Source organism: Heteronotia binoei, chromosome 6 (assembly GCF_032191835.1).
Source record: "Heteronotia binoei isolate CCM8104 ecotype False Entrance Well chromosome 6, APGP_CSIRO_Hbin_v1, whole genome shotgun sequence".
NCBI lineage: Eukaryota > Metazoa > Chordata > Lepidosauria > Squamata > Gekkonidae > Heteronotia > Heteronotia binoei.
In genome coordinates, this window is record NC_083228.1 from 114,568,325 (window position 1) to 114,580,598 (window position 12,274).

At 41.1% G+C, this 12,274-nt stretch overlaps 1 protein-coding gene across 2 annotated transcripts in view; it reads left to right on the forward strand.

Moving 5' to 3' along the window:
- The first annotated feature begins 5,347 nt into the window (after positions 1–5,347).
- The window catches only part of SCHIP1 (schwannomin interacting protein 1), a 621,980-nt gene continuing 615,053 nt past the window's right edge, over positions 5,348–12,274 (forward strand). Inside the window, exon 1 of one of the 2 annotated variants that reach the window (XM_060242397.1) lies at positions 5,348–5,475. In XM_060242397.1, coding sequence (XP_060098380.1) covers positions 5,467–5,475 — 9 coding nt within the window. In that variant the 5' untranslated portion in view covers positions 5,348–5,466. The remainder of the gene's footprint in view (positions 5,476–12,274) is intronic. The other variant, XM_060242398.1, reaches the window with a different exon arrangement.

Consider the following 12,274-nt stretch of genomic DNA (forward strand, 5'->3'; position numbering starts at 1 on the left):
GCTAATAGCCACTGATGGACCTCTGCTCCATATTTTTATCTAACCTCCTCTTGAAGGTGGCTATGCTTGTGGCCGCCACCACCTAATTTGTGACCTTGTTCCTCAGGGGTTGCACAGTGTCATGAGCCCTGACAAGGAGGAGCTGGAAGGATTAACAGACCTGGAAGAGTTGCCAGCCAGCTCCTCAGCTGAACAAACAGCAGCTGGCCAATCAATCACTCTCCAGGCACTAGTGTCAGCTGCTGACGATCATTCTCTTCCAAGCTCGCCTCCTCCCATCTCAAGAGTTTGAAGCAGGCTCCGGAAAGAACTTTCAGAGCGAAGACATGAGGCACGCCGATGCTTCAGGTCTCTCAGCGCTGAGTTCTAGCAGAGTCACTGCCACCCATGAAGCAGGCTGATTGAGACTCCCATATAGCTCCCACCCAGGACCTGGTAACCTTGTGGAAGCAACAAGTCTATTCTCTGGCTTGCATCCACACTCCTTCCTGATCCTGACCTGCTTGATTTCCTTGGCACCCTGATCTTTTGGCTTTTGGACATTGACTTCTGATTCCGGTTTGTGATTCTGCATTGGTGACTTGGCTCCTGCTTGTCTTCCTGGACTTTGACCTTGGACTGGCTTTGGACTCCTGCCTGCCTGCACCCTGAGAACGTGACACACAGCTGCTCAGCAGCCTAGGATTACTCGGGAAAGAACAAATGTGTCTGTGTTACTTGCTTCCTGCAGGCCATATAATATAGTGTCCTGCTACTTCTTTTGTATTTAATTAATTACTTTATTTAAAATGTTTATATGCTGCCCTTTGCCCAAGGCATATTAAAAATTCTAAGATGAAGATAGATAGATAGATAGATAGATAGATAGATAGATAGATAGATAGATAGATAGATAGATAGATAGATAGATAGATAGATAGATAGATAGATAGATAGATAGACAGACAGACAGACAGACAGATCATGGATGAATCACAAAAGCAGGAAGGTCATTGAAATAATGGCAAATAAAACACCTGAGGCATATAAAGCTTTAAAAATCAATATCAACATCTTGAATTGGACCAAGAAACAAGTTGGTGGCCAGTATAGATTGAACAAGACACTAGAGTTGGTGGGGAGAGGGTTATGTGCCGAAGCAACAGGTGGTTGCTGCCATTTTTATCCCAGCAAATTAAGACAGATAGGCAACGGGCAACTGGGACAGTGACCTGGGGCCCCCTGCGGGGAGACTGACAGTCTGTGGCCCATCCCTCCCAATTGAGTGATGAAAATAAGAAGACCAGGCTTCCATTTCATTTCAGGCCTGCCCTGCTTGACGTTCAGGTAGCCAGCTCAGCAACGCACCTTCCTCAGGGTGGTGGTGGTGGGAGGGGATCCTGATGAGACAGTAGCAGTGTTTAGCCCCATCCTAGACTCCAGATTCACTAAGGCTACCCCTGCTGGAACTCCTTCCTTCCAGTGTTTTTTTTCCTTCTTAGAAGGCATCTCTCTATTCCTGGATATGATTAGGAGAAACTATTTAAGAAGGGGTTACCTGTTCTGATTGATTTTACTTCTAGCTGACTGGTTTTATGAGCTGGTTTGCTGTACACTTATTTTATGCTTTCTATGTTCCTGACTTGCTTTGAGTTTAATTGTTGAAATGTAGTTCAGCCTCATGAGGTTGGTGTTCTGTTGTGGGTACCCCCAACCCAAATGTACTTTTGCCTCACCAAACAGCTGCAGTGGAATGGATATGGATTTGGGCTGTGACACTAGAAAAGGAAGGTTTTCATCTTCCCCCTCCTTTACCATTTTCCCAGTTGGAAATTACCTCCCTTGTGGGGGAGACAGGTATAATATGGTTACCTTGCCCCCATGAAGTTTAGAGCAGTTGTGGGGAAGAGATTTCTAATCTGGTTTTTATGTGATGTTTTTATGAATATGTAAGCCGCCCTAAGCCAGCTTCGGTGGGGAGGGTGGGATATCAACCAACCAACCAAATAAATAAATAACACTTGGGGATAGTTAACCCCCTTTCCCCAGAACTACATCCCACCCTGAACCAAATTGCACCCCTCCTTGAAGTTGCTCTTTAATGCCAAACTAACATTTGGAGTTCCAGTTCCCATAGTCCAGTTTCCATCATGTGCTTGGCTCTACATAGGAAATTATGTTCAGGAAGAGGGTTCTTGAGGTGAATTATACCTTACATTTGCCTTGAAATAGTTCCAACTTTCAAGGTACTGAGAAGCATCCTTGAATATTGTTTAGCTTTGTGGTGCTTCTGTTAAAGCTTTTAGTAAGGAACTCCCCCTGCAAGATATCTGTAGTTCTGGCATTGTGTCAGGATTATTACTTCTGTGACTGGGATTGTGATGAGAAGTTTCTTCACTCATTGACTGGAAAAAGCTTGCCAACTCTAACAGGTTTCTCATTAAGCCTCAATTTCAGAGTGAGTCACAAAATTCCAAGTGTGTGAGGCTGTAGAACAGCTATCCATGCTCACATACAAATGAGGATGTATCCTGTTGGATGCCTTGCTGAACAAGTAGACTATTTCATGTGGAAACCTTTTAAGCTATTTATACCGTTCAGTTACTTGGTTTGACACAGTGCCAGTTATGGAGCACTGCTGCTTTCAAATACCTGCGGCAAAAAACAAAGCATCCTCTTTGTAGCTTGCTTCTCTGCATTAATTATTTTAGACAAGCTTCTTTTTTTTTTTGTAAGAATATTGCATATTTTTGTCCCCCACAGTTAAAGGATTTTGGGGGCTCTATTATTAGGAATGGGAAGGTGTCATGGTGTAGCCTGATCTAGTCAGATCTTGGAAGCTAAGCAGGGTGGGTACTTAGAAAAGGAGACCACCAAGGAAGACTCTGCAGAGGAATGCAATGGCAGAACATAAGAGAAGTCATGTTGGTTCAGGCCAATGGCCCATCCAGTTCAACACTCTGTATCACACAGTGGCCAAAACCCACATGACATCACAAGGTCTACCAGTGGGTCTAGAACTCCAGAAGCCCTCCCCTAATGTTTGCACCAAGAATAGAGAGCATCTAGGGTTGCCAGCCTCCAGGTGGGGCCTAGAGATCTCCCGCTTTCACAGCTGATCTCCAGCTGGCAGAGATCAGCTCTCCTGGAGAAAATGGCTGCTTTGAAGCGTGGACTCTATGGCAGTGTATCCTGCTAAGGCCCCACCCCTCCCCAAACCCCACCCTCTCCCAGCTCCACCCCCAAAGTCTCCAGGTATTTTCCAACACAAACCCAGCAACCCTAAGAGCATCACTGGCCCAGACATAGTGTTCCAAAACTGATTAATTAATGCTTACATTTGTAATTTCTACTAGTTATTTTCTTAGCTTGAATTGAATTTTACCTCTGTTGAATCATCATTTTTTCTCCTACTACGCAATTACTTCCCCTCCTCCATTTTGTTTCATGTTGAGACTCAAGTAGGATGATTCCAGTGACTCCTTTATCTTCCTGGGAACAAAAGTTGTGGAGAAGTACAATCAAGGATTATCATTGGTATGTCAGTTTTTCCAGAAAGACCGAAGAAGCGAAAGGAATAGCTGTACAGTATTTAGCTTATGTTTTTATGCAACTGAGGTTGCCAACCAGCCAGTATTATACTGGTCCAACTAGTATTCTGTCAGGTAAACACCATTGGGTTCTGAAAAACACCATTGGGTTCTCTCGGCGGGGAGGGCGGGATAAAAGTGGAATAAAACAAATAAAATAAAAATAAATAAAAACTGATCAACTCTAGATGCTGCTAGGTTTTACCCATGATCCACTAGTTTCAGTTTGCTCTGGCTCTGCCTGTGCTGATGCCAATGCAGCATTTTGAAGTAAAAATTAGCAGACCCATGCCTTGTTTTATGTCAGTTCTTCTTCAGGTTTTATTTCACAAAGAAAGAACAAATATTTTTTTAAAAAAATATCAGAAGCTGACTCGATTCTTGCAAAAAAGGCTGATGTGTCACTCATGTGGCTCCTGGCAAGCTGCAAGCCAGAAGAGATCACGTTTGCTCTTTGTGAAGCAGCTGGGGAACTGAGTGCCTCCTGGACCATGCACAATATTCCATTCCACACGGTTCTCACATGGGGTGATTAAAAACAAACAAACAAACAAAAAACCATCTCTTGGTGGAAGAAAAAGCTGTTGTGTGAATTCTGCCTCAGGGCTATACAAAAGTGTAAGGGGGAAAAGCAACCTTAGAAAATGCATTTTAATCTCGTAGCTTGCTTTTCTGAACTTTATTCAGGTACTATTATTATTATTTTCCTTACTGCATGGTGCTTTGTCTTGAGCCAGGTTGCAGCCTAATGGGGACTGGTAAATATATTTCTTTTTCTGATGCTTTTTAAAGAAAAGTGCATACATGGATACAAAAGAGCTAAGCTCACCTGAATAGCTGTTTAAAAAACAAAGCGAATGCACAATGCAAAATAGTAACTTTTTTTTTTTGTGCTTCTGCAGCTTGAGTATTTAGGGTATACCTATCTGGAACAAAATGGGCAGAAGCAGTTTTCACAATAGCTGCAGATTATACGAGCTGTTACCAACTCTTTCCACCTGTATCTACCAAATTTTATTTGACAGCCATGTTTATCTAGGGCTTGAATGTTTGTTCTTGGGATGCATTGATTGAAATATCTCAAATATTTCAGTTTTAGAAGTGATGATCCATTCATACTTGTGTGTGGGATTTTGAGAGGGGAGGGTGGGAAAGAAGAGGGTTATATTTTAGCTTCTAAGTGCTATCCCAAACCCACTATTGACATAAATCTGTTTATATGTCTGAAGAGTGTTATAAAAAACGCTATGAATCCACTTTGAGACATAAAAGGAATTAGATTTGCTGCTATAGCTCTGTGCTGGGATTAATAAAATGCACAGCAGATAACTGATGGAATGATCCTTTAGAGGATCGGTATGGATACCTTGGGAAGCTGGTCAGAACGGCTGCAGCGAGTGTGCTTGGGGGGGTGTGTCTCCTTATCCTGGGGTGTGTGTGTGTGTGTGTGTTGAAGAATCAATTTTGTTCAGTATTGTTTCTGGAAGAGCATTTTTAGAAATGAGCTGGGCTGAAACTGGCACGTATTTTTCAGAGCCTGTTAAGCAGGGACAAATCCATCGGCATGCCTAAGTTTCCTTTCGTTTCCTCCTCTGTATATATCTCCAAATTACAGTGAATTCATTCCTGAGCTGGAAAAGTGCCAGAAGTTTCATCTAGCTATTTGTGGACTGCCTCTTTTTCTTCTTTCCTTTCCCCCTCCTCTCACTCTCTCTCTCTCTCCCCCCTTTGAGGCTTTCTGATGCCTATAGAGTGAGCTCAACTCAAAGGTTTTTCAGCCTCATACTTGCCTGGTATTCTGTAACAGTCAGATCAGGCTCTGTGTAATACTGAGGAATACTGTGCCATCATCCAATTTCCTGCCTTATTTCCCTGCAGGTGATCCAGGAACTTCACAATGCATCTGGTAATGTATACCTTTTGCTAAATAACCCACACAGCTGTGTGTGTGTATGTGTGTGCATGTGCGTTTGCCCTCTGATTTCAATGTGTGGAGCTTTTGGAAGATTTTCTGAGCTATTTGAATTGAGAGATGGTGTTTACTGAAACAGTGATGCTATTTGTTTTAGTTTACATGCCTGCGTCTATATCCTTGTGTGTCTGTGTAATTATGCATAGGTATTTAAAATGATTTTTTTTCTTTAAAAATGTATCTGTACAGGAGATTCTCATTCAGGCAACATTGTCTGTCTTGTGCAAATACGAATTAGCACATGCAATTAATAATGAGTAAGTTTTTCAAAGCAAACTGCAATTGAAGACTTTACTGTCCACACCACTGTGTTCTGAGCACTGAAATAAGATACTAGTCTGACAGCAGTAGATTTAAAGGGAGGGTTGAATAAATAGCTGGGGACTCAGTGAACTCTGAAATAGCAAAGATACTGCTGGTGTGGCAGAATTTCTGTAAATTTAAAAAGCCTCTCTCCCCCTCTCCCCCAACTGAGGGGGGATGTGGCCATCATTCACAGTAATCTATTAGGGTTTCTGAGCTTCTGCATTCAGGATGCATAATAGTTATTCTAAATACTGGACCTTGAATAGCAAGTATATCAATGGAAACCTCGAAAGCCAGGAGATGGTTTCCCATTTGTATTGGATTGGTGGGTGGGGGGAAATCTATATTTTTGTGTAAAGAGGTAGTTCAGTTATGTCCACATGAGATCTGGCTAATGGTGCTGGCAACATGAGTGAGCTTAGTTATAAAAGTATAGTAATGAAACTTAAACTGATTTAGCGGGGAGTTCCCAAGACGAGCATCAGTCATCATTACCATCAGTTGTGAATTTCACCATTCAGTTGTGAAATTTCTTGGTAGATTAAATATGAAGGACATTAACTATCAAGAAATATTATATTGATCTTGGATACAGTACAAAAAGCCTACACATTTTACAGGAATTTACTGATAGTATGATGTTCACTTGGATTGTGTATATCTACATTGTCTCTCCCACTCCAGGTCAGCTAGCTTTACTGTACTCATTTCTACTTTAATAGTCATCTAATGATGGATTAAATTTTTAATAATTGCCCATCGTTAGCATAGCTAAACATAATCAAGTTAAGATAATGGGTACCACATTTTGTTAACATAAGGGGAAAATGATGTCAAACAGGGCATTTTAGAGATGGCAGATTGGCAAAGTCCCAGTTTAAATATTTGCTCTCCAAGGGATTAAGATGGGTTGGTTGGCTTCTTGAATGGGATGTTTTAATATTTGATTCGGTACATCATTGCATCAAGCCTTCTTAAGCGTACTTATGTGATTAATCTTCATCTGATCCACAGTGTTTGTGGTGTTGATGCATTAAGTTATAACACAACTGAAGTGCTGTCACAACACTACATCAGTATAATAGGCTTGTCTAGAGTTCTGCGCAAGTCTTGCTTGTTTGGTTCAAGCTGACCTCTAAGCACACTTGTGATGTGGTGCTAGCTTTTCAGGAGGTAGTGCAAGATGATCTGGGAAAAAGGCTGAGGAGCAGAGAAAGGAGGGCTTCCATTTTCCCAGATCATCTTTGCACAGCCCGTGTATCCCTCCATCTGCAAACTGTGAATGGGTGCATTTGGCTGAGCTGTTGAGAAGTGGTGTATGTGGTTGACTGTATGCCTTTGGTTGATCATGTTCCCAAAATGTAAAATCCCTCATCTGGTTGTGTGATGCTCTGACCTGTAGTTGTCCCCTATATGAAGTCTTATGGTATCCTCTACTTCGCCCTTACATGTGTTAACTTTTTCAGTACAATATAGTTGGGATCTCTGTGGCACAAAATGATCTGAATCCTTTAGTAGTGAGTTGGATTTCTTGGTCTCTATTTTCTTACATGACTGGATCTTTGCTTTGTTTGTACAAAAGTGCATTTTCAGAGTCTGATGTTTGGTTTGGCGCAGCCTACTCCACAAGCAATGCGGAAGTCATCCTATGATGGGTAAAGAATGGCTGGTCTGACAATTTAGTCCTGAACAGAATTGCTCAGAATCCTGCTGAGGTCTACTCAGTGTGGCTTACTCTCAGGAATGGGATCTTGTAGCTTAAGAGAGTTTGTGGAGTTGTTTTATCTCTTGCTCCTTTTGACCAAGCAGCTCTGGATTGGAATTGTTTGTGGATTGGACTATATTTTCTTTCAAATATATTATTCAATGGGATAACGTTATGCTGTGTCTTGGCTTGGAATAAAATAGGGTTGTGCAGAACTAATCTGAGCCTTTGTATTCCCTGGCAAATTTATTAGACAATTATAGACTATTTTGTTAATTCACACAAATAAAAGTGTACATTAGTGATGATTGATTTGCCCAAAGGTGGTAAGGCTTTGATTCACTTCATTGTCCAGCCAAAAGCTTCGGTATCCATTTGCTAATGGCTGCCAATATATTAAAAATGTCAGCTCTCACAAAGTGCCAACCTTGGAACTTTAATTACATATTGAATACATAATTTATTTGAAGAACAGCTCCATGGCATAAAACACAGTAATTGTGTTCTACTAGTTCACAAATTAAGCTGTTTTAAAGACCAGAAGCTTTTGCCATAATCCTGCCCTGAGTTTTCACATTGGTCTTTCTGGGAGTTTGATTTAATTTAAGTGTAGCCATTATGATAACATACATATTTAAGGATGGTTATACATAATACATGGCCATTCATATTTGTGTTGAAAAAGTATGTATGGTGCATTGTAAAATGGACATTCAAATTTATGTTTTGGCTGAGGAGCCACTTCAAGCGCTGGTGTGGAGACAGTGTGTGCTGGCAAGCAGTCTTTCTGAAGGCAAGGAATTAGCCATTTGCTCTTTAGGTGGCCTTGAGGAGTCATTTTCTAGGTGTAAAAGCAGACATTGTCAAATAATGGAGAAATTGTCTGCCTGTTGTTTCGAATTCCTGTTCAGCCAGAATTCCTGTTCAGCCGTGTACTTCACTCGGTGACCTTGGGCCACTGGCTGTTATCTGTCCAACCTACCTCATAAGATTGTTGAGAGGATTAAAAAAAACCCCCATATATATGTATATTGCCTTGAAGCCTTTGAAGAAATGTTGGGCTACATATTTGATCATTATGTATCATGTGTGTTGGTGGTGCTGAAGCGTCGGACACTGACTTGTTGAGCTGGTGGGGTGGCACTTACCTAGTCATTCCAGCTGCTCCTGAAACAAAGGTCTCAAAACATGTTCAGTTCAGTGGCTGTGTGTAAGAGAAGAGGACATTTTCATTTGGTCTGGGGTTAGCACTCACACAGGTCCAAAGGAACAAGAGTTGCTCTGTAGGGCACTCTGAGGAATTTAAGTAGCATAAGTACAATCGCTGGCACTGAGTGGTGATGAGAATATCAGTGGGAAGAATGGTGCTATGAGTTGCTTTGGGTCCCCATTGGGGAGAGAAGTATTGTATTGATATCTAAATAAACAATAAATAATATATGAAAGTTTCTTGTTCCCAGTTGGATCACTCGATCCATCTAGGCCAGTCTTTTTTACGGTGACTCAAAACACTGTGCTATGAGAGGTCTTTTCAACTGGGGACTTCGTGTATGCAAAACATGTGCTCTGTCGTCGTGCTATGGACTCTCCCATAGAATGGAAATAGATCTCTGTGAGAAGCAAAGTAACTGAAAGAAAGGGACCAAGAAACAAAAAATAACTAGAAGAACTGGTGAAAAGGGATTCGGCTCAGGGAAAAGGACAGAGGTAACAAAAAATGGAAGCACAGAAACGTGAATCCATTGCTCTTATTGATTTGAATAAACCAGCTAAATCTTTGGCTGTAAGCTTCTTGTAGAGATGGAAGTGGAATGATTATGATGCCTCCATTGGCAACTAGGAGGAAGAATATAATAAGAGATTACTATTATCCTATTTGTACCATATGTATATAGAAGTCTAAGCAATTTGGCAAACAAAGTAAAACTTTGGTTAGGTAACATCTACAAACAACTAGTCTACATGCACAGTTGAAGAATTCCCAACTATAATAATATACCCCTACTTTTTTTTAAAGGATGCTTTAGGATTTTTTTAGTTCTTTGCCCCAGTGTCTGTAGTTTGTATAAGTGTACAAATAAATATGGGTGGGAAGAAGCTGTGAATATGTGCTATAGAATTCGATGAGTGATGAAGTTTTTAACTTTTTATTCTTGCATTTGAAGTGTTTGATTAACCAGTTTGTTCCAACAATCTGCATTACAGCACACTGTGTTTTGCTTTTTAATCCAAAACACTATGATGCTAAACTGGGATGCTAAATCAGGGTTAGACTATGTCAGTGGTCTATGTCAGTAGACTATGTCAGGGTTAGACTATGTCAGTGGTCTTGGATGGTGGCTCAGTGGTTCAGCATCTGCTTGGTAAGCAGAAGGTCCCAGGTTCAATCTCTGGCATCTCCAACTATAAAAGCTCCAGGCAAATAGGTGTGAAAAACCTCAGCTTGAGACCCTGGAAAGCCACTGCCAGTCTGAGTAGACAGTACTGACTTGATGGACCAAGAGTCTGATTCAGTATAAGGCAGGTTCATATGTTCATATGTTCCAAAGGGATGCCTGTGGGTGGTGCCATGTTGGCCTTTTGGCCAGCAAGGCTTCTGATTAACTATTGGAGTTTTGAATGGCTGTGCAGATTTTTAAAAATGTTGCTTTGCCAGCAGCTGCCACCACAACACAAGGTCTGCATTATGTGACTGAAGTTATGCTGTGGCAATCATTTTCTGGCTGGTTCCACCTGCTCTATTTTGTGGCATCCATTTTATTGCTGTACCCAACATGCCCTGTCAGAATTCCAAATATGCCTGCAGACCCCCAAAGCTGGGGCCCCCTAGACTGTGGTTTAGAATACCAGTTAAAGCATTCAGATTCAGACACTGGGCTCATGAGTAAAATAAAACTTCATTGGCCTTTAAAGTGTCACTGAACTCTAGTGTTGCCAAGTTCAATGCAAGAAATATCTGGGGACTTTGGGGGTGGAGCCAGGAGACATTGGGGTGGAGCCAATAGCAAGGTTGTGACAAGCATAACTGAACTCCAAAGGGGGTTCTGGCCATCACATTTTAAGAGACTACATTGGAAATAATGAAGGATACAGGTACCTTCTTCTTTTGGGGCTCACAGAATTGAACCCCTTGGTTCAATCTTTTTGAAACTTGGTTGGTGTTTTGAGGAGAGGCACCAGAAGCTATGCTGTGAATTTGGTGCCTCTGTCTCAAAACACAGCCTCCCCAGAGCCCCACAAATAAATTCTCCATTATACCCTATGGGGATCGATCTCCAAAGGGAATAATGGAGTGCCCAGCAGACATTCCCCCCCACACACTTTCTGATGACCCTGAAGCAGGGGGAGGGCATCCAAACCAGGGGATCCTCTGCCCCATCTGTGGATTGGCAACCCTACTGGACTCATACTTTGTTCTGCTTCTTGAGACCCACAAGCTGAATCTAAATTGTGCTTTATTCATGACATTGGAATGCAGCCTTTGTTTTTAATGCTTGCATGCACTCTCACTTTATTTGCACAAAGTTTTTATTGTCTCTTATAAAGTATGTCAAATTACTCAAGTTTGGGATTGTGAAATGTGATTTTGAAATTATCTACTCTATTCAAATCCCATTGAAATCAATTAGACTGTTTTCCAATAAGAAGACTGTATATCAAACATCTGTCCTCTAATATAAGAATGTTTTGTTCTTACTAAGTGCAAAATTGGTCTCAGCCTTTGTATGTAGCTTCTGTTTCACTCAGGAAGCCTCAGGTATAATGCATTTATGACATATCAGCTCAAAATTTACCAGTGAAATAATTACCATATGAACAGCTGGTAATGTTACAAAGTATTCTGTTTTAAACATCACATTTCCAATATTTCTGGCCCAGTAAATGTGGTGTATTAAATAGATTTAGTATTTGTAAAGCCATGTTATGACTCTTACAAGCCAGTACTATATGTATTCAAAAAAACATTTCTGATCAGTCTCAGTGCTTCACATTGTGCAGTAGGCTTACAATGCAAGGAGTGTATTGATTGCTTCCTGGACTATTTATAAAGGCTAGTCTAGAGAGATATAAGGTTTATTGAACCCTGATGGAATGGGAATTGTTGAGACCAGTCTTTAGTAACTGTACACTACTAGGATTATTTCAGTTAAAAAGGGAATAAGCTTGGAATGGAATAAGTTTGAAAGCATATTAAATATTACCAGGGATGCTTATGAAATTCTCTCATCTGAAGTTCTGCTAAGTTTGGGTTCTTAGTGATTTGGTTGTTTTTGCAAAACAGGACCAATATTGTAACAATCAATTTTATTATTGTAATTATTTCTGGACTTTGTAAATATTGCTTTGCATGTTCAGTTAGATGTAATTTTTGGTTCCTGTTTCTTCCTAGATATGTTACCAAGGAGTATGTATGCTTGAATACATTGATGAAACACACATAAATGAATCCTGTGAGAGCCAGTTTGGTGTAGTGGTTAAGGGTGTGGACTCTTATCTGGGAGAACCAGGTTTGATTCCCTACTCCTCCACTTGCACCTGCTGGAATGGCCTTGGGTTAGCCATAGCTATCGCAGAGGTTGTCCTTGAAAGGGCAGCTGCTGTGTGAGCCCTCTCAGCCCCACTCACCTCACAGGGTGTCTGTTGTGGGGGGAGAAGATATAGAGAATTGTAAGCTGCTCTGAGTCTCTGATTCAGAGAGAAGGGCAGGGTATAAATCTGCAA